This window comes from Ostrea edulis, chromosome 7 (genome assembly GCF_947568905.1).
Source record: "Ostrea edulis chromosome 7, xbOstEdul1.1, whole genome shotgun sequence".
In the NCBI taxonomy this organism is placed as follows: domain Eukaryota; kingdom Metazoa; phylum Mollusca; class Bivalvia; order Ostreida; family Ostreidae; genus Ostrea; species Ostrea edulis.
Window position 1 is genome coordinate 23,107,670 of NC_079170.1, and position 27,971 is coordinate 23,135,640.

Consider the following 27,971-nt stretch of genomic DNA (forward strand, 5'->3'; position numbering starts at 1 on the left):
CTTAGGGAACCTCGAATCATTTAAAATATTACGTTTTTTTTTTTTTTTGGTGCTAGTACACACATTTTCTTCTCATTCCTATCGAAACAAGATACAGTTTTTAATTTTAATCTATAAATAGCAGTTCCAATTGATTGATATGTACCTTAATGAACCAATTTAGTTATTTATTACCAATGATACAAAAAAGAGAAATATGTATTGCCCTTCAGAAAATGAAGAACAGACGAAACATTACATAGGACTAAATTCTTCAGTTCATTCTGAGTTAAATTGCATGAACAGAAATCCTTTTCTTGTTGAATTGATAAAAACATGTCTGTAAGCTTAGAGAATAAATTCCACTCAAAATATCACTTCATTGGAATGTTTTACGAGTCTGGTGTCAATGCCATACTCGAAGGTGCATACATGAACCCAATTCAACTAGTGTAACAAATTTATAAACTAAGCAGAAAAATACATGACTATGTAAATGTGATTGCCCTTTAAAATATATAATAAAACAAACCATATTGGTCCCAAAGGGATGTCTCCACTACCCCCATGATTTCTGAAAAATGAAGAAGAATCCCGGTGCTTCTAAACTACCCTCATCATCGATTGTGATAGAGGTTTTGGCGGGGACCTTCTCCTGACTTCTTTATCTCCCTCCGGTGTTCAATATACATTTGTTTGGCATCTCAATATTTGTAACAGAGTAACTTCGACTCCAATATCGGATGTTCATTTATCCGATTGCATACTAAGTTGGTTTCTGTAATGCTGAAATTAACACGTCTTCTTTTCTTCCCAGTTTTGCAGACGACGTAGGCCATTTTTCTTTTCATTGTAAAACTTATACGGTACCAATTTTGATGCACCAGATGCGCATTTCGACAAATAATGTCTCTTCGGTGATGATCAACCAAAATGTTTGAAATCTGAAATAACAATGAAGTTTTAGAGCTATTACAGGGGAAAACAGTGTGCCAAAAAGTGGAGTCAAATTCGTCTAAGGATAAGAGCTATGCGTGAGGGAGATAATCCTTAATTTTGAAATAAATTTCTAAATTTTATAACCGCAATTAAATAATTACATCCGTATTTCCAAGCTAGTAACGAAGTACTTAGCTACTGGTCTGTAGAAAAGTGTAGGAAGTGGAAGTGCATTATGGGTAATCAAATGGTTAACAAGTGATCGACGCAGTTAACACAGTGTTACCTAACCATTGCATTAAATTCCTTTTGAAAAACAGTTTTTAGCCATTGCGTTAGCTGATCACTTGATAAGGACTTATTATTGCGTTAACCCTAACCACTGTGTTATTGTTTACCAAATTTCAAGAAAACTTGGCTCTGATCATGCACTCCAGTGGTAATCTCTGACATGTATCATTTGTACGACGCAAATAAAGAAAATAAATATTAAAGATGTTTAGATACATTTTTCAGATCGTACTTATTTTGCTTTAGGCCATCTGTCATATCTATTTAGCAATATGCCATTATCACCGGTGAAATTTATTTATGAATATGTTATTATCACCAACATATGGTGTTCATTTCGCTCAACTGATTAGCATGAGTATGATTCGCGTATCATCACCTTTAAAGTAGAGGTAGGCTACTTACAAATAAGTTGATCTTACAGGGGTTTCAACATATTCGATACCCAAGAGTTTTTGGTCCACTCTGCTCCCTTCGTGGTGAGTGGAGTGGACCTAAAACCCTTGGGTAGTGAATATGGAGTTTCAACAACCTTTGTTTTTAATTCAGCATTTCATAAATCCATGGTAATTATAACGGTCAAAATTTACAAATACAACCCGTCGTTAGATCAAACGCTGTATGAAATAATTGTTAGGCCGAGCTTTACGTACTGATTTTGACTACATATTACGTATTTCACCTGATCAAAATAAAGGGCTGACAGAGGATGTGACCGATCAATAGGGGATGCTTAATCCTCTCAGGCACCTGATCCCACCTTTGGTGTATACAGGGATCCGTGTTTGCCCTAATTTTCATTTCGCATTCTTTATTGATTGTATGTAATTGATCACGGTTTGGTATCTTCATTTGGGATCATGGAGTTGTACATATACGTTTTAATATGATTGAAAAAGTTTCGACGGGACGTGAACTAATCAATCAATTTCTGTATAAAAAGTATCATGTTCAATGAATTTGCCGTTTGTAATAATGTGAGCGTCTTTGTGAAATTAAACTTTATATACATTATCATATGCTGTCTTCGTCGTCGAGTTTGCTTTTGGTTTTGTCTCTCAACATTTGATATAATTCCTATAACTGACAAACCTTTGGGACAACTTCCATCAATAATGTTACAGTTTGAGCAGGTGGAAGAAGATTTATGTTGACAATTCTTTCCAAAGAATCCATCTACAGAGAGTACTTAACAATTTGGTCCTGTGTATCCTGGGGGGCAATCTGTCAAAGCAAACATTGGACACTTTCATTTCGGATATCAAACATTTCGGTTGAGCATCACTGAAGAGACATTATTTGTCGAAATGCTCATCTGGTGTATCAAAATTGTTACGGTATAAATTTTACTTTATACATATTCTTAACATAAGAAATATTCACTTAGTGGGTGCCATTCTTTTTTCTCGATCACAATTGATCTATAAGTTAAAGAAATTTAAACATTAGATTACTTGTTTACATATTGTTTGGTATATTGGTATCATTGTAGTTCATGAAATGATCTTTTAGACAGTGAACTGTCTAATTTACACATGTCTGATTTACACATTTGTTTTTCAAAAGCAATTTAACGCAATTTACACTTCTGGCAAATGTTGTCGTACAGTCAGTTTGAAGTTTCTCCTTCACAGTTGTTAATATTGTCGTGGGGAGCAAAGATAGCAATGTATATTTGTTTGCTAGGATTTTTATGTAGTTTATATAGGTACGGTATATTCATTTGATCCATTGACTGGGATATCAAATGTGTCTGAAACTGAAGCATGGTTTTGAAGAATTTCATCTTCTGAAAGGGCAGTTGGAGTATGAATACGATAACTAAAAGTGGAATTAATGCCAAGTTCGTTTAAAATACAGTTGTGATAATGAGCCTTACAAACAAAGACAATGTTGTTACAAGCTTAGTCAGCTGGGACCAAAACGTACTCCTCATGTAACCTATTTAATTCTTTTATCACATCTGGTTTACTAAACAGAGAAGGATATATGGTACGTACTTTTGTTCTGATATGTCTAATACAGGATTTTAATATTCCTCTTATTCGAAATAACAAAACATATTCTAAAATTAAGATTCATATCCTCAAGGACATTAACCACGACTGGTCGTAGTAACCCAGCGATGAGGGCGCTTGTTTCGCAATCGGACGGCCCGCTTTCGATTTTCATCAAACGTATGTATGACGTTTAACATTATGATTATATGATATTTCTAAAGCACCGGGGAAGAAAACTGTTATGCACCAACAGGGTTTTCTATGTATATCAAATGAAACAAAATTAAATAATTTGTGTTTCCAGAAAATTTAATTCAATGTGTTTAGGAAGATGTCTCGCAACATTTGATATAGTTCATATAACTGACAAACCTTTGGGACAACTTCCATCGATACTGTTACAGCTTGAACAGGTAGAAGGACACTTATGTTGACAATTATTTCTGTACAATCCATCTACATAGGGTACTGAACAATCTGGGCCTGTGTATCCTGGGGGGCATCCGTCCAAGCAAACATTGAACACTTTATACACATTCTTAACATAAGAAATATTCACTTAATGAGAACCATTCTTTTTTGCCGATCACTGTTGATCTATAAGATAAAGAAATTTAAACATTGGATTATTTGTTTATATATTGTTTAGTATTTTAGTATCATTGCATTTGAAGAAATGATATTTTAGACAGTGAACTGTATATCATATTCGAAATAACAAAACATATTCTGAAATTAATATTCATATCCTCAAGGGAGGGGACCTTGAAATTTGCGTAGAATATACAAGTTATACACAGGTCGGTCTTTGCATTGTGGAGACAGTTCCGATAACCGATTTTGATAAAAATATTTTTTTATTTAAAAAGAGAAACTTGATCACACAAATGTAACAAGAAAAATAAATTATTCCTATATACAAAAAAAAAACAACATATAAATAAAATAAAAATGAAAAATTTACGAGGGCAAAGATATTACATGTCTCTGCACTTGCTAGAAACTACCAAGGGTGAGAAAGTGGTATCGGATTTTCTTATAGACATTTTGAAATAATTGGTCGAATTCCCAACAATGTTTACCTGTCCTACATTCCATGCCGAAATGACTTGCACGGTCTGTACGTTTCTAAGGGCGTGGTTTGAACGATCTGCACGTTTCTATGGGTGTGGCTTGATCATGCACGGAACGATTCTTGCACGAAACAATTTGCACGAAACGCTGAACGGTGTGCACGGAACGCTGAACGGTTTGCACGGAACGGTGAACGGTTTGCACGAAACGCTGAACGGTGTGCACGGAACTATGAACGGTTTGCGAGGAACGAAACAAAACGCTCTGGAGGTGTAGTCGCACTCTTCAAGGTCTGTAGCAATATACCATTATCAACGACATATAATGTTTATTTTTCTAACCTGATTCGATAAGCACGAGGGTGGTTTGTGTGTCACCAGCTTTTAAATCGAAGTACACTATCGACAAATAAGTTGATCTTACAGGAGTTGCAACAGCCTCGTTTAAGGTCAACATTACTTAAAGGACACAGCGCATGTTTCTAAACTTTTTCATTTTTTCAGCAAAATTAATTCTTTTTATGCCTAAAACTACGTTAAATTTGTTTTAAATGAAATATTTGGCGTAGTTTTCCAGTTTGAAAGCGATGAAATTCAAATCTTGCGATATGCATATTTTCTTTCGCTAGTTTACGAGCCATTATGTGTGACGTCATATGCGCCCTCGGATTTGAAAACATCTATTAGCCATTTCATACACAGATTAGATTTAATCGACAAAAAGTCAATTATCACGATAACGGCTTGTAAATAATAATGCATTAAGATGTTTTGTGCCGTCCTCGGGTGTACTAGTTGTCGGTAGAAAGGATTTAGTCTGAGTATTTTTCAATTTTTCGAAGGATGGTACGAGAAAAAAAACGTGGATATTTTTTTTTTGTTGGAGCAAGAACTTTACCTTAAAAACACACCCAGTAACCTTTTCAAAAACCGCTTGGACAGAGACCCTGATAAACTGCGAGAAAATGGATATATCGAAGCTATAAGCATTGGTACGCCTATAGCATACATTATGTTTTGCTCTTCAAATTCAATACACACTCGGATCAACTGACCTTCACCTTGAAACAACATATATCGACGATGTAATGTAACTTCTACCAACTGGTAGCTTCACAAAAAAAATTAAAGATACAAAATAATTGAACTTTTAATTATACAAAAATAGAATATTGTATTTCCTAACTTTAAATTGAATTATAAAATTATGTCCTTTTTGAACTCTTTACACTTGAGTGCGTCAGAATAACGCCGTGCTCCCACTTTGTAATTCCTAAAGACGTGCAGATCACAATTCAAAAATAGTAATAAGATTGCTTTATCAAAATAAAATAATGTGATTTCCACTTTAAATTTAATTATTTTTATTGATTTGTGTGTTGTCTTTTTCTTTTTTTCCGAAATGCACTCGTGACAATAGCTTGGCATAGGGCCTAGTTGTCAACAATTTAACGTATCATAATTTGTCTAATCCAAAAATAAATAATGATTGCACTGTTTATTTTTGAAAAACAGCACCAATTACAGATGTTTAAAGGAATAATATCACCAAACAGTTTGTAGACAGCGACCCATGCATATAAACATTATTTACTCACATAATTGCTTATTTCATACACGCTTTACTCGCTATATTTGGGTATTTACATCCTTATATGTGTGCACTGGTGGCGAAAACATAAAACTCGGAAAATTTGTCAACATCGATTTAAATGTTGCCCATGGTAAATAAATTAGGCCCCTAAAAGTTGAGTTTTTAATAATATCTCGCAGTACTTTCACAATCCGAAAGGCGCATGTGACGTCACTGTACCACGTGACTACTTACCTAATTAACTAGACTTTTTGAAATCGGGGCTTAGATTTAAGTCTGTATTGTGGTTAATTATCGCAAAATTTCGGCGAACTAACTATTAGAATTAATTACTATAAGCATAAAGAAAACGAAATGCATGTAATGTTGTATGCTTTGAAAACATGATATGTGTCCTTTAAATTTATGGTAATTAAAACAAATACGTCCCGTGTTAGATCGAATGATGTGCTGTATGAAATGATTCATACCAATTGTTATGCCGTACTTTACAAACCAATTTTTACTACAGATTACTTCATTTACCTGATCAAGATATAGACCACCTCTGCTGTGTCCAGGGGTACGTGTTTGCTCTTTCGTAATTTCGTATACTTTATAGGATTTATGAAATTGATCACTGTTTGTTATCTTCATTTTTTCATACTGTGTCAGTTTGGAGACCACAAAGTTGTAAGTAGACGTTTCAATATGAGTGAAAATTTCTCGAATGGACGTAAAACAATCAATCAATCAAAGATGTATGCGTAAAACAGAACAAATTTCTCCCATAATGCATGCTGTAACTTATTGTACATCATTCAAACTCTTATTTGACAAATTAGTACATATTAATTTCTGTACAAAAAAGTATTATACTATGTACCGCTTGTAATAGTGTGTACATCGTTGTGATTATATGATATTCAGAAAGCACTGACAAGGAAAATTGTTAAGCACTAACAAGGTTTTCTAGGTGTATCAAATGAAGCACAATTAAATAATCTGTATTTCCAGAAAAGCCAATTCAATATGTTTATGAAATTAAGACAAACTATATAAGTGTCATCACATACTGTCTTCCTCGTCGATTATGCTTTTGGTTTTGTCTCGCAACATTTGATATAATTCATATAACTAACAAACCTTTCGGGCAACTTCCATCAATAACGTTGCAGATTGAGCAGGAAGAAGGGCACTGCTGTTGACATTCATTTCCGTATAACCCTTCTACACAGGGTACGGAACAATTTGGGCCTATGTACCCTGGGAGGCATTCTGTCAAAAGCAAACATTGAACACTTTATACACATTCTTAACATAACAAGATATTCACTATTGATCTATAAGTTAAAGCAATTTAAACATTGGATCATTTGTTTACATATTGTGCAGTATGTTAGTACAATAGCAGTTGATGAAATGAACTTTTAGGCAGTGAACTGTATGCAAGGTGAAGATAACGAACAGTATATCATATTCTAAATAACAAAACATATTCTGAAATTAATGTTCATATCCTCAAGGACATTCCCCAAGACTGGTCGTAGTAACTCAGTGATGAGATTCCTTGTTTCGCGAACGGTTTCGCAACCCATTTCGCAGCCAAGTTCGATTTTCATCAAACGTATGACGTTTAACATAGGTAGTCACTGTTCCTTCACCAAGCTCCCACTATTAGAAGTGAAAGGCAATGTGTTTTTTTTTTTCGGTAATGACCTCACAAATCGAGGTCCCGTGTCATGTATGTGTTGACACAAATTAGGAATTTCAATGTGCTCTGCACGGGTCAAAGTGTGTTACTATTTCACCTACAGCTTGTTACGACTCCGCACAAGCGTTACGTCTCGAGAAGACGTAAAAAATACCTATAAACAAATAAAATTCATTACTAAAAATTCCATAGTTATAAAGATGATACTCTCTTATCATATCTAGTTACAAAACATCAACTCTTCCCTAGTTTCAATAATAGCTGGTTACTCACTGATGCATGTCCCACTTGTCTCATTTCTGTAGTACCCTTCATCACATCTTGCTGTTCTGTCATTCATTATCAAAATTGAATTAGTTCATGGTGAAGATGGATAGAATATAATGCATAATCTAAGGTAGATAATACACAGATATATGATATGTAATAACAACTTGTTCAACACTTGGTAATAAATGCAGCTGTTTTTGTTTTACATGCGCTATACTAACGACGTCACATTTGCATGTCATTACGGATTCCGAAATTATATAATCTGCAACCTTACACTCCTAATGAAATTACTGATTTTCCCTATTAAGCATATTGATTTTGAAAGCTTTACACTTCTTATGAAATCTTTAAATTTCTCTATTTCCGTTGACCCTGAAATACACGTAGAAAATATAACAGCGATGTAAAACTGGAGGCTAAGGAAAACAATCAGCTTGAATATGCCCAAGTGTACCTTATCACAGACTCGATGCTTATTTATAGATTAGAACATAACAAGGTAGCACGTGATCGTACCCATTTGTGGAAGGAGGAGAGATGGTGAAACTTAGCATGCGAATGCACAGGTGCATGTTAATCGGTTGGTCAGGTTTTCTTCCACTCATATGGAGATATCACCATTGCAGGTGAAGGGCTGCAAAATTTAAGCCTATGATCGGCGCTTATGGCCTTTGAGCAGGGTGGGATATTAATAGCGCCACACCTGCTGTGACACGGTACCTCAGTGTTTGCGGTCTCATTCGAAGGGCCGTCCCATTTAGTCGCCTCTTACGAGAAGCGAAGAGTACTGAGGATCTATTCTAACCCGGATCAAACAATTGACAAGAGGATTATGAAGAAAAATTCTTACTTAAACCGGATTTTAATGTTCTTGATTAAAGAGGTTACTGTTATGAAATGTGATCGATTCATTTATACGTCGTTGTATAACGACACATTCACCTCAGCAACACTCAATAAAGGGTTTAATATACTGTTTTTCATCTCTTAATGGGAACCATTTTTTATATAACATAAGCTTTTCAAAAAACGCTAATTAATTTTGTGAGCATCAATGTTTTGTTGTCAAACTTATATCATTGGATTAAAGAATGAAATTTAAACGTTTTTATCTAAACCAGAGTGTGTTCCCTGTTGAATGCATCTTTAAGATCCAGATCAAATCTCAATTCATATGTTTAAAGTCAAAGCTATATACAAGTATTTACTTCATATCCATTAGGCTAATACATTATCACAACTCTAGCAATGACACTTATAATGAAATGTTTACATGTTTCAAGATGAAGAAAATATTCTGCAGTAATACGGGCGCATTTAAAAGTAGTAACCTAACAAATATTCCTTAATAATTCCGCCACAAATATCAATATGAAAATATTCATTACAAGTAATTACTTACATGTTTTGAAACGTCTCCTTAACTAAGAAGAACGTTAAATACATGACTGATAATTTAATCAACTCCATGGCCTCGTTTATTTAACACGGAATAAAACAAGGAACAAGGAAACTGCAATATCTCTATTGATGTAAAACAAAATTATGAATTTTGTGAATATACTGATATTGATGGAATAAGGGTTCATTTTTCATATCACTAATTCCTTTAAAAGTATGGTAAAATATAATTCAAGTTTCCCGGACCCCAATTTCTCGTCACAACTGTAGAAGAGAGAGACTTTTAAAACTTAAAGAAAATGCATGCATATGTTTTCTGATCCAGGTGGTTTGTGTGAATGTCTGTATTAAGTTTTAGTATTTCTATCCAGGATACCATTTGAAATCATACGTGTACTCTGATATTTTTTAAAAAATCAGTGACGTCATTCATTGTGTTTAGTCATTAAATAATTTGAATATTCAATACCTAGCAGATGAATAGTTAAGTATTCAACGACTAAACTGTTGATTAGTACACGGTTTATTGTTGAATACATAACTATTCAACTGTTGGTTAAAAGCTTCCAAATAAGTGAAAACTAAAGATTTAACGTAGATCTTTTTATAATTTAAATTACACAGAAAAACTGATTCCTTGATTTGCAGCACACACTGAGCTGATATATCCATGCAATTACTTATGAATTACAGATGATGGTGGTAATAGTCAGTTTTTAATTTGAGGAAATCTACTGACAAAAAAGATGATGGTGCAGGAGTTTCAACACTTTCGTTTGAGGGCAGCATTGTGAAAATCCCATAGTCGTTATAACGATCTAGTTTGCCAATATAACCTATCATTGGGTCAACTGCTGACTGACTTGTTTTATATCGATTGTTATACCGCTCTTAGCACACTGATTTTGACAACGGATAACTTTGTTCACCTAATTAAGATATAGGGCTCATGGCGAGTGAGACCGGTCGACAAGGGATATTTACTCCTCCTATGTGTGTTCAGTGGTCCGTGTTTGCCCAATTTTCTATTTTGTATTGCTTATAGGAGTTATGAGACTAATCATTGTTCGTTATCTCCACCGTTCATACATGTGAGAAGTAGACGATGGAGAAGCTTGGCATCCAGTATTTTATAAAGCGGAATTCACAGTTTGCTGTTAACCTCTGTGTTCAATGACATGATCAAATGTTAAGCAGATGTGGAAGATTATGCCGCGAAATATATAGTGAACTAGAAATGTAGCAAACCAGAAGAGATGAAAGAATTAGATAATTCAAACGAGGAATGTTTATTGGTTCTGGGTGACTATCTTTGTGCATAACAGCGTTGTTTGTGTTTGTAAGACTCATTATTACATCTGTATTGTAAACGAACTATAAATTCCACATTTGGTAATACTACTTATACAGCTAGTTCCCTTTCAAAAGATGAAATCCTTCAAAATCGTGTTTCAATTTTTAACCACATTTAATATCGCAGTCAATGCAACGAAAGAATGAGTTGTCGGTCCTATACAGTATTCCGAAAATTCACAACAATCCGTACAGAGATACATTGCTGAATCCAGTAAATGGTGTACTGAACATTTCTAGTTGCTTGACACAAAAATATTGACTGTTGTGAAGGAGAAACGTATGACGTATTATTCCACAAACATGTGAGAGAAGTGGTTAAAATTAACATGGATTCTACAAAGTCCCAAAGAAGTTCTTGTAAATATGAAACGAGAAAACTTTTCCCAAATCAACAACATCAAAAAGTATAACTTTTCAACATTTTACCAATCTTATCAAACTCAGATTCTAAAATACGCTGACAATCGCTACAATAGGATCTGACATAATCCCATAGAAGGTCACATCCGCATGACCTTTGGCTTGGAATATTCATGGGAACTATCAGCCTGTCAGATTCCGCCATACAGACAATGGTGGCTATTTAGGGTGTTCCCGGCAATTCGGAAACAAGTCTCCCACGAAGTTTATTCCACATTATAAAATTATATATTCTCACATAAGAAATTATAAACTTCCGCAATAATGCCTAATTTATTCCGTCCATACAAACAACAAAACGTACGGTATAAAATACACCCAAATCAAATTATTGTGAATTGCGATTTGTGCATGAATAGGGATGGGTACAATTTGAATAGTTTTCAAGATGGTTTGCTTAATTAACGCGAAGAATAAACCCAGTCGACGTAAACGGTGCATTGTGACGTCACATATAGGTGCGATGTGTTTTCTTTCAAACCCAACAACTGCAGCCATTTTGTTTCAATTGTGGACACCGACGACCTCATAGGCGACGCGCTGATTGGCTAACATAAAGTTCACATGAACATGACCCTTAGTCGGGTTACTTCAGATTTTCTTACGCATACTATTGGGTGCGGATCTAAGAAGCCTGCTTTTAATTAGATTGACATTTTACAGAGCCATTCCTCACGATAAATCAATGACTAGGGTTTTGGTATTATAGACAACTGCTCATCAACAAAAATGGAATATGTAGAAGTCTTTATTTTGTATTCCTTAAAGAAGTTATAAGATTACTCACTGTTCGTTATCTTCGCCTTTCATTCATGTTTCCTGAGCAGTCATCAAAAATGTTAAACATCACTCTGATTCCACAAAAAGTGATCTGAAGTTAATACCAAAAAGATGCCGGGATTTCTCATTTACAATATATACGTATTCGTAAGTGATCAGGTCTTTCAACACTATTTTGAAAGTCCCATGGAGACGAATTGTACTCATAAAATAATTGGTCTGTTTTTATACTTCTACGAGGCATGATTTATCCAAAAGTATGAGAAGACAAAATATTTTGTTGTGGCCTGAAAAACGACATTTAGATATATCCATGTGAACTCGAAATCATAGACATCATGGAACTTTTTATATCTGTTTCGTACTTGGATAGTTTATTGAACATAACAGCAAATTTACAATCCACCTTTATGACAAAGGGGATGACTTCAGCTTTTCCATCGTCAACTTCCCACATCTATTCATTTTCCACCTGTATTTGCATTTTTGTCTCTCAATTGATTCTTGAGAGCAGATTCTATGTATCGTCAATTTCAAACTCGTGGTAGTGTAATGTTAAATCAGTTGGTGCTACAAGTGTTTTAAGGTATTCCATATATCATGAAAGGATATTGAACAATTTTGAAGGATTTAGATCAACATAAATGTTTATTGTTGAATAATGATGAAAGTGAAGCAGATGAAATTCACACGACTGGTAAATGATTATAAGCTGACCGTTTTGCACTTAAGACTTTTTTGGAAGAGTTGTCTGTCCTTTGTAAAAATAAGAAAAATCTAATTTTCTAAAAATGTGTTTGGTCAATTATTAATTTTATTTCATATTTTCATGAAGAGAAAGTGTACGTAACTTTCTACAAAGAGATTTTGTATGAAAATATAATTTGTTTTTAAAATATTGTAATAAAACAATTTTTTCCCATATACTTCAATGTTAAATTCTAGGTGAAATAAATCAAGGAGTAAACACAATTTTGAAAATTCCTTTAGTGGATTATTCTTATTTGATGAACCCTTCAAAATGATACCATGATTACAAGAAACCCAACATCCATTTATTAGATATGAAATATGGTCATTATACATTGAATACCTTAACAGTCTTTTTTTAAGGCAGCATTCGTAAATGTTATGGTCGTTATAATAGTTTCAGGAAATACAACCTGTCATTAAGTGTTTGTTTGATATTCGTAGGATTGGTTAACTACCGGTATATATCTTTAACCGATTGGTGACTGTATATCTGCCATAATACTATCCATCTCATTGCGATCCAGCCTAACCCTCCAACACCTCCCAAATGCACCAACATAGTGAAGTTGAAGTGTGCTGTAGTAACATACATATGCTCCTTATGGAACGTATGGGTTGTCCCATGGTTTAAAAATGAATAAATAAGGATCATCGTATACCAACACGTCTGATGACTGCGGTATTGTCTTTTGATGACCGGACACATACATCTGGTCGTATGTCATAAATCATAATGAAATAAAGATGTAACTTATATTTATTAAAACTAAATAAAAAGTAAAAAAATAATGAAATAAATTATATTTTTTGTTTATATAATAATTTTAATAAAAAAAATTATTTTTATTTATTCAATAAATTAAAATAATTTTTTTTATAATAACTAAATTAAAATTAAATAATTAAAATATTTTTTATTTATAATAAATTATATTTTTTATTTATATAATAATTTTAATAATAATTTTTATTTAATCTATTCAATAGGTAAATTAAAATTTAAAATAATATAATAAGTAATATAAAATTAAATATCTAAAATATTTTTTTAATCATTTGGATCTAATAGAAGGTAATAATTAGTAATCCCACGAGTCTCCGTCCTTCGTCCAAATAAATCAAAATACACCAAAATAAATATACCATAACTATTACATAATTAGTAATATTAGTAATAGGTAGCAGTAATAGGGATGTAGGAATGTATGTACATGTGAAATAACTAAAATATATACAGAAAAAAATTAGGCGACCCGCCAAAGAAAATTTTGATAATAGAGTGCCACTAGTTATTACTTTGTTAATCAGAAATTATAAAATTATGCCAGACAACAATTTTGATATCGTCATCAGGCAAGAATTTTGAGGTCGTCGTCAGGTGCTTCACCTCAGACCCTGTACCATGTTTCTGTAACTGGATCCAGCTCGTAGAACTCGTGTTCGGTTGGTGAGTGTCACTACGTTTTCCCAGGTAAACGACTGTTCCGATTGACCAGCTGCCCGGAGTCCCATAATCCAGAGTTACCCAATCTCCACCAGTAAACCTGAGGATCAATTTGAAAATAAGATAGAATTGGTATTTCTTCGTCAATGTAGCTCAATATGATTGGCAGTGCTAAACAAATTCTAGAATTATTTATACGCATACACTTACTCAACTTTATACGGTCCGGTCCCAGAAAAGACTATATTGGGTGAGACAGCAAAAGCCGAGGCCTCGTATCACAGCAGGTGTGGCACGATAAAGACCCCCCCTCCCCCCTGCTCAAAGGCCGTATTCGCCGAGCTTACAAACCGATTGTTAAGCCGTTCTTGGCACACTGATTTTGACTGCGGATAACTCCGTTCACCTGATCAGGATATGGGGCTCACGGCGGGTGTGACCGGTGAACAGGGGACCTGATCCCACCTCTGGTGTGTCCAGGGGTCCGTGTTTGCCCAACTATCTATTTTGTATTGCTTGTAGGAGTTATGAGATTGATCACTGTTCTTTATCTTCACCTTGCATGTAGGCCTAAATTCTGTAGCACTTCAAAGGTAATGGTGACGTCTCCATATCAGTTCAAATTTTTCCAGACGTTAAGCAATGAGAGAACATTGATCAATCTCATATAAACAACGCAAAATAAAGAATTGGGTAAACACGGACCACCGGATATACCAGAGGTGGGATCAAGTGCCATGGAAGAGTAAGCATTCCCTGTCGACCGGTCACACCCGCCCTAAGCCCTATATCTTGATCAAACAAACGGGGTTATCCGTAGTCATATATAATATAAAATCAACCAATTAAACAACTCAACGTTATGACACGCGGTATGATTTCAGCTTCTCCATCGTCAAATTTCCATATTAATGTAGCAATATCATATTATCACCTGCATATCGTTTTATGTCCCTCCATTGCTTCGATGCGCACAATCATGTTCTGGGTGTGATGAGCTTTTAAATCAAGACAGGCTATGAAGTTGATGTTACTGGAATTTCAGCAGTCTCCTTTAAAGTGAAGATTTCGCAAATCAAATTTTATGGTCTTTATATTTTTGTAATTTACAGATACAACCTCTCATTGGTTTAAATGCTGTCAGGTGTTTCATACGAAACATCAGTCGGTATTTTACAAGTAATTCTGACTGCGCATTACCTGATGAAGATCGAAAGCTCAGAATAGTTGTGATAAATCAATAGGAGAGTGTTACACCCTTAAAACACATGGTCCCTCCTCTGGTTTGTCAGGAGTCTGTGTTTGTCTTAATCTTAATGTTGTATTCTTTGTATTCTGCAACGTCTAGATGTCGATTTTAGTCATTCGATTGAGTTACTTTCTATTGTATTATTTGAATAGTAACTTTGTTATTCAATATTTACTCTCAATCACAATCACCACAATGCACAAACACTTCAAATAATACCAAGGTCAGGTTTTATTGAAATTACAATCACTAGATATGAAAATGACGAATTTTAAGCATCCTTGACTAGAAAAAAAGAACTGCTAAAATTTCCTTCACTAATTAATTAGTATACACTTAGAAAAAAATTATAGAAATTATATATTTGAGATCATAAATACAAATCCTAAAATCATGCATGTACTAGTTTAACTCTAGACGGTGTATAACAACCCAATGGTGCTCACTACAAGATTGAAGCAAATCATTGGGAATAAGCGGTGATATAACTCAAAAGTTTTCCAATCTCTTACTACCTATCTAAAACAGAAATGCTCCCGAAGAATAGATCTAAATTTGTTGGTTTTCACCTACAGCTCGTGCCGTTCCCGGGACGTAGAACAAATGACCAACCAATCTCATAAATGCCATGAAAATAAAAAAGAATTTAGAGCAGTGCAAACACGCTGAATCCTCTAAACAAATGACTTCCGGCGGTTGTTTGCCTGTTAAGTACGTGTGATTGAAAATAGGTATATTCAAAAGGATTCCTTCTATCATATATATCATTCCAGTCAGGGACTAAAGTTGTAGGAAAACGGAAATGCATTTAATTTAAAGTATTTACGTTTTGGCCGAGAGGTGAGACTAAGTGATCCTTGCTAAGATCAAAGGCAAAGGTAATTTGTGGTCTCTAGCTGATTAGTGGCTATCAATAGAGAACTTTATGGTTTTGTCAATATTTTGAACCAGGTGACTCATCTTTTTTCATTTTTACGTTTATCTAAGAGATTGTTTATCCTAAGAATATTACATACCATAATGATACATTTATGTGAATTACAGTATCATTTTGCTTGTTATAGCAAATTTTCGTTTACAGTTAACTATTCAGATATTTGATGAAATATTGAACTGTTTAGTCTGTTTTCCTTTTATTTGATTTCAATTTATATGAGTAAAACTTGAATCATGACAGATTGAAAAGAAAATAATTCCTGTTACAGTGACCTGTTAAATATGTTCTGCATCATGAAATATCATTTAACTTAACATGTGTGCTAAACATTGAAATTATTAATTTCAAACAACTAGAATGTATGTAATTTACTCAGTCGTGCAACATTAAAGTTGATTAACCTCTTTTAATTTATCAATATTTAAATGAATACAATTACAGTCTATTGGATATGTCTTTATCAATCAAATAAAATTTAGGATGACAATTGGAATTGTTTAACAATAGATCTTACGAACATTTATCCACTTCATGGTTCCTTCTTTCCAACATCGTACCTTAAAAGAAAGCACATGTGTACAAAAAAAATTAACAAAACCATCGGGTGACATCCTTGTTTAAGATTGAAAGGTTCTCGAATGCGACATAAAGGAAGAAATAAATGCTAGTAAACAAACACAGCCTTCTCAAAAGGAAAGATTAGAAGCCTAAATTTGGTACGGACGCTTATAAAGAATATGTCGTGACCATAAATCACTGTCACTAAACATAGCAACTCTTAGTGTCAAGCACAGCATAACCATTAATTATTTATGTGTAGCGATGATTCATGATCTACTTCCTGCTTATGCCGGTTCTTTTCTTATTTTTAGGAGCAGTACATCTTTCTCCATGATGCACTGGTTGAAGGACTTACAAACATGAATGTTTGCCATAGCTGCCTATCTGTGTTGTAATGCTGTTTTATCAGGCCGCGCTGTCTGTTCTAATATTATGGATTTTCAAACTGTACATGCGTTTCTGCGGAAATACTGTTTTCATTTCTGCCTGATTAATGTAAATTTTCAAATATTTCATATTTCCAAAATTTATAGGATACTCACTTAATTGGGGATTGAACATACTGTTAATATTAGCCTTAGAATTGCATTGTTTCTCGAAATAAATTGAGCATATTAGCATCGTAAATTTAATAAACATTAGAATAATTGTCAAATTGTACTATATTAATATTGTTTGTGGTTCAATTTATTCCATATCTTACTATATATATATATATATATATATATATATATATATATATATATATATATATCCATTCCTGAAATACAGCAAGGATGACTTTGTGCAGTGTTTTGTGCATTCAATACTACTCTGGGTATTCCCTCAACTAGTAATATATTCAATTCACAATTAACCTTCGTGCTGAAGATATATCTTTGACGCTTGTGTCAAGTTCTTATCTTGAGTTTATGTATGAAACGAGTTTTAAAAAATGTTATTTTCTTGCAACTGTTTTCTATACGGCATTTTGATTGGCTTTTGCACTGAGGTTCGAGGTAATTAAACTTACATGAACAAAACGGAAAGCTTTGTATTGTGATTGATGGCATACTACAATGATGACATAGTATAGTGACGCAAAAACGAAATCATTTCGTGACGTTTTTCATAAAATAAAAAAAAGCAAATTTCAACGAAATAAGACGTAAACATGAAGAAAATTTCAAATTGTATTAAATAAGTTGAATAACTGTTTTCTCTTTTATTATTTTCGACTGTTAATGCTGATTTAACAGTATTTGACATCCTTTTTACCAGCGCCGATAATTCGTCATCGGTAAACCCTGTTTACGACTGATTGACAGCATTGATACCGAGCAAAGTTCGTAGTGCAAGGTTCTAACGGTAACACGTATATAAGGAAAAAGTCAAAATCAGCTAGAGAGATGAGAAAATCTCTGCATACCTACACTGAAAATTTTGGGAGCCGTATTGACGCCGCCATGTTTTTTTTGTTTTTTGTTTTTTTTTGTTTTTTGGTTCAGTAGCTGCTTCAACAGTTATTCGAGGTTTAAATATGACTACCATAAATAAATGACTCTCACGCGCAATTTGTATTTTAAACACTCAATCTGTTCAAAATGAATGGCATAATTATCATTGTAACAGTTTTTAACAAATAATTTTAAAAATAGAAAAATTACAATGCACAGCTCTTATAGAAACATTGCATTGTATACTGTGATGTATGTACTGTACTGTATACATCTACACATCTAATTTGTAATATTGCTGTTGACTTAGATAATGATGGAATTCATCATTAATGAACAAATTATAAAATTGTTTCACATTTATATTTTACGGGTAGGTGTTCTTCTGCTTTTGTATGAGAATGCCTACAAATGAAAAATCATAATCAATTTATAATTGTGATTTGTTTTTTTAATTTCGCTTAAGCATTGACAAATTAATGATTAGATATTACTTATTTTATGTGACATCTGATCTTTTGGGAGAGTATCTATGGCATTTCTTTCTTGCTTAATCATGGCGGTGAATATTGATCCATGCACGCTTTAAATTCATGGTCAGATCTTCGGATTGTATTTCTCTGATTTTCTTTTGCCTGACTTTTACCATCGTTGGAAATCCACGGTCGGTCGCACTCATTTTACCTCCCATGGGACACAGCGCCCATATTTTCGTATAACTCATTAAAATACATGACCTTACGTGACCTGTCGATTGCGAACGGGAATCGCCGTAAGTATTCCGGAAACTCAAAGTGCCAGCAGTAATGGCGGCGCCCATCAAAGTGTGCGTATTTTGTTGTGCCACTATCAAAGATATATAGATGAAAATTCCATATTTGGCACCCAAAATGGCTGATTATTTTAGCTAATACTTCACTTTCACATGCCCCCCCCCCCCTTTCGGAAATCCTGGATCCGCCACTGGTATGTTTAGCATCGTCACTGCTACAAAACTGTCGTTATTCTGGCTGAGTGTAAGCGAGTGATTTGATGTCGCATTAACGGAGCACGTGATTACAGAAACAAAGTTTAACAATACACTATGTTTAGATGTATATAACCGTAATCAAATAATACCATTCCCTCTCCTCCTTGCATTATATTTTTGGAAAATATTTTTTTGATGCAAATTAAACGATCAATTCAGGGTAACAAAATAAAAGACACATAGGGGGAGAACACATTTCCGGAAAAAGTCACACTGTTACATGGACTTTCATAAAATTATGATATATTAATAGTTTGCAATCTAATGAACCATTTGAAATCAATAGACTATTTAAGGGACACCCCCTGCCCTGGGATCAAAATTCAGAAATAAAGACTGCAAAAATTGTTGAACCTGTTTTTTGACAACCTGGTTCGTATTCAAATCCCTTAGTTGTTGAAGTTAGTGTAGCTTAGCCAGCTGTCATTGTATGCAGAGGTTCATTTTGTCGTGCTTCGAATTCACTCCACATCACACTTTATTTTTTTTTTATCTATTTCGAATTTTCAACATTTCTTTTATATATTGTATAGAAATGTTCCTTCAATAATCTACATGTAAATGGTGTTCATCCTTCATATAAAAGGCATTTAAGTGAAAGCAAATTGTAATTTCCCTGTATTCAAGAGAAACTATATCTCAAGGAAGCAGACTTTGTTACGAGGACAATGTTCATTCACTCTGTGATACTCAACTCAAGTATATGTGCCACGAATAAAAATATGTTAAGTTAAATTTCCTATATTTGCCAATCAAGAACTTCTTTTAGAGAGAGTGCAAAAGAGTCCAGATGCATTTCATAGACGTTCTATGCAAAAGTTCAAGATAAAAGTTCACCAAACATATGAAATATTATTTGGAAATAACGAACTTAAAATACGTAAACAATACATGTATCATGCTACATCGTAGTAAGAGGTCTAGTAAAACTGTCCTCCTATATCTATACACTGAAGGCTGTGCGATATGTGTAAACAAGGTTCTGTGTTTGTCTGGCCGAAAGTCAAAAACTAGGATGCGGAAGGATAATTCAGGGTCTAACTTGAGGGTACGAATTATCCTTCTGAAATACGGATGAGCTTTTTGTAAAGTCTAAAACTAAATCCAGCCCAAAAGGTTTTTTATTTATTTATTTATTGTATTACCGTTACGATGAATTCATCCTTTTTCTTTTCTTTTATTTTCTGGGGCTGGGGGTGCTGCTTTTCAATGGTGCAGGAAATAGTTCTGGGGTTAGTTGTTTTTAGCTCACCTGACCAATAGGCTAAAGATATTTTATGATCACCTGTTGTTTAGCAGCCATCATTCTCTCCATCCAATTTTAAACCTTATACAATTTTTACTTCCCAGGAACCACCAGGCCAATTTCAACCAAAATTGTCATTAAGCATCCTTGAGTATAGGGGACTCACAGTTGTTCACATGAAGTGTCACATCCTTTTCAGAAGGGATATAATAAAGAACTAGTGAACCTACAATCACTGCAAAAGTGTATAATAAAAAATCTACAACCACTGCAAGTCAGGGTAGACAATAAAAAAACTTCCTAGAATCATTGCAAAAACTGAGTGCAAAAGACAACATTCTAGAACTATTTCTCACACAAAGCAGTGTAATATACACAAGTAGCTGATCTACTTTCTACAACTACTGCAAGACAGTAGTCCCCCACTCCACCCTATCCCACCCCCACCCCCACATGAGTGAAATATTCTCGAGAGGGACGTTAAACAAGATACAATCAATCAGTAATTCTCTTAATTTTGGTATTTCACACTCTTACTTCGCAATGTTTGTGGAGAATAGAACTATCGTTTGTGTATCGTATGCATTGCTTTACAGTGATTATAAATATATATATATATATATATATATATCATAAATCTAGTATATTCATCATTCCCAAAGATGCCCTACTCCTGATATTTTTTTCTTTAACTAGATTGGTGTACTTACTCATGGAGTCCAATTTAATACTTTATTACTGATATTTCACTCACAAACATGTACAATAAAATTATATTTGTCAAATATCGGGCTATTGCCTCAATTTTTCAAATTGATCTATTAGTAATACATAATATACTGTTATTCCTCAATAAAGTGGGATTGCTGAACCAAGCTTGCTCTAATTGTTGTGTTGTGTGAGTATGTTATGGAGACCAATCTAATTAAAATCAAACTTCTTAGATCCGCGCCGTATACTCTGCGTAAGTACTGTAGCGATTGTGAGCGTATTCTAGGATCTGTTTTTTATTAGATTGTTATGGAGAATAGCATGCAGGGAATGCAATTTCACTGACAATTTCATTTTCTTTTAACAACAAAAACTGTTCTTGATTTGAATATAACACTAAATATGAAAAAAAGAAACACATGACATGTTTTGTTTTATTGAAAAGTAATGTTCGCTTCAGGTTTAGCAGGTTAAAAAATGTTTACGTCCAGTTAGTTGTAAATTTGCCACTCTGGCGGTGCAATTATTAAGTTGTTTTGTGCCTATGAATCATAATTGGAAGTTTGGTAAATGAGTTGTCGAACGGATTTCTATCAATGACAATTTTTCTTGCAGTGACGTTTCCTATTTGGGTCATACACTAGGATATCATTTTGCATTAAATCCTGTGAAACCTTTTTCACATCACTCTGGTACGAAGGTAGGTGATGAAAGCCCCTTTTTGACAAACATTTGCAATTTCATCGAGATGTTTTACAAAATTGACTAAATGTGGGTATTCCTTAGAATGGAGAATGATGCTATCCTTCGTCTGATTGCCAGTACAAGCTACTTTGCTGTCACGGTTCACTATTTCAAGGTATTCATCAAGGGCAATGCTATTATTTTGTCCAATATTTGAATATTGACAAATCTGTTTGCAACTAGCCGTTGTCTTTGATCTTCTGGGAATACACCACTATTTGATGTTAAGGCTGTGAGCTGAACATATCCTATCAGGTATTTGACTTTGTTCGTCTTGTTATATAGAGGCAGTTCATACTTAGCTGACCTGACTGCCCGCTCTCCATCTCCCATATCTACAGCTTTGTCCAAGTTTTTGTGAAGAATGACAAGCTTGAATACCATTACCAAGTAATCCTGGAGCCGATCTCTTTTCTTCTCTTTCAATTTTGACTTATTTGGAGGGATTTGAACATCATGCTTTTTTGTTCATGGGATTGGAGTGAGCCCACACGTGCATAGGTCGCTTCACAAAAGTGACACTTCAAGCGTTCATTTTCAAGCATTCTCGAAAGCCAATAGTTCTCGGGGTGCCCTGGATCATCTAACACTTCCCTTAATTCTTTACAAATGTCATTCTCATTTTCAAAGAACCATGTCTGCAAGATTTCACTGCACACCAAGTTTAACCATTCTACTTTAGCATTGTTTGACAATTCCTGGAATTCCTCTGGAAATGGGAGGTTAGAATTAACATCCGTTATGTCAAAATGATGAAGGAGAAAGAGCTGACAAATAGCATCAAACACGGTGTAGCACAGGAGCTTATATGGGCGATATGAGTTCTTGACTTCACCCTTCACATCTCTATGATTCAGCACATTAATAGAGAGTCCCATCATCTTGTCCACTATCTGTGCTGAAAGTCATTTTGGATATGGCCTATAACATATGTAAGATGGATTAAATATCTAATGAATCAAGTTAATAAAATGGGAGGTATATGACAGCAATATATACAAAAGGTAAATTATGTATACAGTGATGGTTAATCATTTTGAATCTTGATTAAGGTGTACACATACCAATACCCACATCCATAGAGAAACAAACTTGTAAGAGGTTAAGAAAGATATACGTGCCTGATTTCAAAATGTGTTTGTCTAATTTATTTTATAATATGCAATTTACTCGGCATCCTGAAATCATCTCAACTCAGAAATAAAAGCAGAATTCTTGAAATATATTTCTGTGGTATCAAACATTTCAAGATTTACATTAGTCCGAATAATGAAATGCACTCTGAATTTCACCAGTCCAAGGATATCCTTCCGACTGGTTAATTTTTAGAACACAATAAATTAGAATAAATGTTAACAAGAGACTCACAGGCCTTATTGGTCACATGCGTACTAGTTAAAATTATCACTAATCCCAAGGGCAATGAAATCTAGAAAAGAAATTTCCTGTTCTGAATATCTAAGCTAAATTCTATTATTCTGCAACAGTATAAATCAAGATGTGTTCTTAAAACTTCAATGTCTTAAAAAGCGAGTACACTGATGGAAGTCTTTACATAATTTATATATGTATTAACATTAAGCGATATTACTAATTTGGACCCATCCTAGAGTCAAAACCCTGGGGTTACAAAATTCACCATTTTTTGTACATCCTTTTCTGCTATTCCTAAATATGCATTTAAACTTTATACGGTATCAGCAAACCGAAAGAAGTCTTTCAAATCATTAATAATGTATTCTTTACTAAAGATAAATTCAATTCATAAATATGGCATACATGTGCCAATGAAACAATCAAAACATAATGTATTAGAAATAACAATCAACAGCTCAACTGGTCATTTTAATAAAGTCGCTGATTCTTTAACATTATCATGATTATCATAAATAGCTGGATCAGTGATGCCAAAAATATCTAACCAGCTTTGGCTTAAAATAAAAACTGAATTGTTTCCACTAACCTGATCGACCTAATGAATTACACTTCCTACCTGGTACAGTTAACACATTGTTTAAGAGATTATTGAATATACATTGTTTTGGAGATAATACTTATTACAGATGATCATGTAATTAATATATTTATTACAGCTTACCAAGTTGCAACAATAATGACAATTAAGTCCCTTATTTCATAACGTTAACCTGCAAGGAGATTGTGATCACATTGTTTCTTTGAGTATGCAAAAACAATTTTAATTTGTTGTCAAAAAGATGTTCACTGATTCTTAAGTCCCAATCACCTAATTACCTACCCTTATTTTGTCCACTTTTTGGCACACTGTTCCTCCCTATGATAACTTTAAACCTTCATTGTTATTTCGGATTTCAAACATTTCGGTTGAGCATCACTGAAGAGACATTATTTGTCGAAATGCGCATCTGGTGCATCAAAATTGGTACCGTATAAGTTTTACATGTTAGCAGAAACACAACAATTATCATTCTTAGCCTTATTTTGTAACATTATGGTCAAGCTCAGGCTTTTCAATACACTGTACCTCAAGTTCTCCATTTTTGTAAATATTTTCATGTTTATCAGTCATTTTCTCCTAAAATTGTTTCAAAGATATTCAGTTACTCGTGGTCTGCAATTTATGAAGTTATGTGTGTTCAAAGTTCTTGAAAACTTTATCCACTAACAGGGGTAATTCATAATGTTTTCAGCAGTAGTAGGAATGAAGGCAGCAGGTGACAACATAATTATGATTAATATAGCATACAAGTGTTTCAGCCACATTCATGTACATATTATTGTAATCATAATAGTTGATATATCCTATAACTTACACTCACTAAGCGTAATCAGCAATAAATAGGAGACGATCCAAGAACTTAATACCAATCTGATTGGCATGTCAAATTGTATTAATCATTTGCAATACACACCGGCACACTGCCTTTACATAGACATCGAGTGCAATACCCAGCCCCTACCTGTTTCAAAAAGCCCCCACCAAGACAGCGCCGTGCTTTGTTGGTATTCACAATTACATTAGCACTGGCAGACTGGAGTTCTACCAGCTTCACTGGTATTACCCTTCTGATAGGTACTAACAGAGGATCATCTGGTCGAACCCTCTTTACATCAGTATTTTCTTTAAATGGGCTCCTTATTTCTCTCTTTTCAGTGGATCTTTTAGAGGGGGAAGGCACACAAACATTAAATTTATATGAGATTGAATGTACATCATAACATCAAGTTTTTTTTTTATTATTAAAGCCACACATATTGAAACAAATGAAATATCTTTTTGGCAATAATATGTTGAACAAAATCTGTATGAAAGTGACACCCCCCCCCCTTCAACACACACATTTACTTTGATATTTATTCAATTGAAATCGATTACATATGCAGTTATAAACGTATATGAACCTAGTGAGTTGTATTCTATCAACGAGTTTGACTTGCCATTTTGAAGTTGGGGAAAAAGGTCAAGGGGGGAATTTATCGACTTTCTAAAGTGAGCAGAGCTATTTAAATGTGACTGACCTTTGCAGCGTGAGTTGAATAGATGCTTTAACAGATTCCCTCATAGTTGCTGCTTCCTTTTCCAGTTTTAATACTCTTTCGGTACTTCTGAAACACTTTTGACACACAGCTGTGTCAGTTGGATACACCACACTATCCGAAATTCCGCACACATCTTTCAAAACTTCCATTCGGTCCGTGGAAAGTCGAAGTTTTTTGTCCAGGTATTTGTTGATTTTAATGTTGCCATCAGTGTCAACATATTTGCTTACAAATGAAAACCCCCAGATAAGGCAAATGTTCCCCAGAGGATATACTTTTCGTGGGGTAGTCCGAGTACTCATATGTGTTCCAACTGGCGCTGCCATGTTTTTTTTTCATGCGGAAGTTTAAACATTCGGAACTTCTCGAGGCTTACCGTTATTTACTTTTACATCCAAAGATGTAAGCAGTGACTATTTGTTTGGCCAAACCAAAGTTAACTCTGACATGCCCCCTAATGGGATATTGTTAGATCTTCCACGCGACGTATCGAAAACTGGGGGCGGATGGAAGATCTAATTTTAATTAGATTGAGTTGGCTGTTAACCTCGTTGTGCAATAACATAATCAAATGTGAAGCAGATGTGAAAGAATTTGCCATGGAATATATAGTAAACTAGAAGAGATGAAAGAATTAGATAATTCAAACGAGGAATGTTTATTGGTTCTAGTTGACTAAGCTTGTGCATATCAGCTTTGTTTGTGTTTGTAAGACTCATTATTACATCTGTATTTTAAACAAACTATTAATCCCACATTTGGTAATACTACTTATACTCCTAGTTGCCTTTCAAAAGATGAAATCCTTCAAAATTGTGTTTCAATTATAAACCACATCTAATATCGCAGTCAATGCAACGAAATAATATGGGTTGTCAGTTCTATACAGTATTCCAAAAATTCACAAAAATCCGTACAGAGATACATTACTGAATCCAGTAAATGGTCTACTGAACATTTCTAGTTGCTCGACAAAAAATATTGACTGCTGTGAAGGAGAAACTTAAGACGTATTATTCCACAAACATGTGAGAGAAGTGGTTTAAATTTAACATGGATTCTACAAAGTCCCAAATAAGTTCTTGCAAATATGAAACGAAACTTTGACCAAATCGACAACATCAAAAAGTATAACTTTTCAGCATTCTACCAATCTAATCAAAATCAGATCCTAAAATACGTTGACAATCGCTACAATAGGATCTGATATAATCGCATAGAAGGTTACTTCCCCTTGACCTATGGCGTGGAATATTCATGGGAACTATCAGCCAGTCAGATTGCGCTATACAGACAATAGTGGCTATTTAGGCTGTTCCCGGCAATTCGGAAACAAGTCTCCCACGAATTTTATTCCACTTTATAAAATTATATATTCTCACATCAGAAATTATAAACTTCCGCAATAATGCCTAATTTATTCCGTTCATACAAACAACAAAACGTACGATATAAAATGCACCCAAATCAAATTAATTGCAATTTATGTATGAATAGGGATGGGTGCAATTCGAGTAGTTTTCAAAATGGTTTACTTAATTAATGCGAAGAATAAACGCCAGTCGACGTAAACGGTGCATTGTGACGTCACATCTAGGTATGATGTGTTTTCTTTCAAACCAAACAATTGCAGCCATTTTGCTTCAATTGTAAACGCCGACGATTTCAGAGGCGACGCACTGATTGGCTAACATAAAGTTCACATGAACATGACCCCTAGTCGGGTTATTCAGATCTTCTTACGCATAGTATACGGTGTGGATCTAAAAAGCCTGATTTTAATTAGATTGACATTTTACAGACCCATTCCTCACGATAAATCAATGACTAAATTTTTTGGCATTATAGACAATTGCTTATCAACAAAAATGGAATATTTAGAAGTCTTTATTTTGCACTCCTTATAGGGACCGGTTCACGTTTATCGAAAGAAATATTTTTGATTTGTGATGTTAAAAATTAAAAATATAGCTCATTTAATGTTGACTACCAAAATTTGGACCGTCTGAATGTAAGGATAAGAGCAATATTTTAGCTTTTATTCTGTGTTATGTAAACAAAGACACGAGTCTTTTTATGTAAACAAACAAACCAGTGAAACATTAATTTTGTAATTCAAAGCATCTTCATTTTGTACAATTACAAATTTTAACTTTTAGATGACACATTTTACCTAAAGCATACTTGAGATGTGATATATATAATAAACTTGGATCAGTATCTATTTATTTTGAAAACTCGTAAACAATAACACACCTCAATCTTTGATTTCAAAACAAATAATAAACTCTCTATAAGGAGCTTCCGTCATGATGAAGTTCCTCAATTTTTTGTGAAACCTTCTAAAACATATTAGACTATAGATTTTGATTACTTAGAGTGAAATACAAATTTTGGAGGAAAATCGTGAATCAGTCCCTTTAAAGGAGTTATGAGATTACTCACTTTTCGTTATCTTCGCCTTTCATTCATGTTTCCTGTACAGTCATCAAAAATGTTAAACCTCTGACGTGTCTAGGGGTCAGTGTTTGCCTAACTATCT

The 27,971-nt window shown here is 34.0% G+C and overlaps 2 protein-coding genes across 2 annotated transcripts; both read right to left on the reverse strand.

Annotated features, from left to right (window-relative positions):
* Window positions 1-6,309: 6,309 nt before the first annotated feature.
* LOC125656020 (multiple epidermal growth factor-like domains protein 10) lies at window positions 6,310-9,507 on the reverse strand. Its single transcript, XM_056143741.1, has 3 exons — window positions 9,245-9,507; window positions 7,843-7,898; window positions 6,310-7,133 (listed from the first exon to the last, which is right to left on the reverse strand). The coding sequence occupies exons 1-3, from the start codon at window positions 9,310-9,312 to the stop codon at window positions 6,985-6,987; spliced, it is 273 nt and encodes a 90-aa protein (XP_055999716.1). The 5' UTR covers window positions 9,313-9,507; the 3' UTR covers window positions 6,310-6,984.
* A 13,264-nt stretch (window positions 9,508-22,771) lies between these two features.
* On the reverse strand, window positions 22,772-25,755 carry LOC130048623 (uncharacterized). Its single transcript, XM_056145615.1, has 3 exons — window positions 25,409-25,755; window positions 24,850-25,081; window positions 22,772-22,831 (listed from the first exon to the last, which is right to left on the reverse strand). Exons 1-3 carry the CDS (start codon window positions 25,753-25,755, stop codon window positions 22,772-22,774), a joined length of 639 nt encoding a protein of 212 aa, XP_056001590.1.
* Between the last annotated feature and the right edge of the window lie 2,216 nt (window positions 25,756-27,971).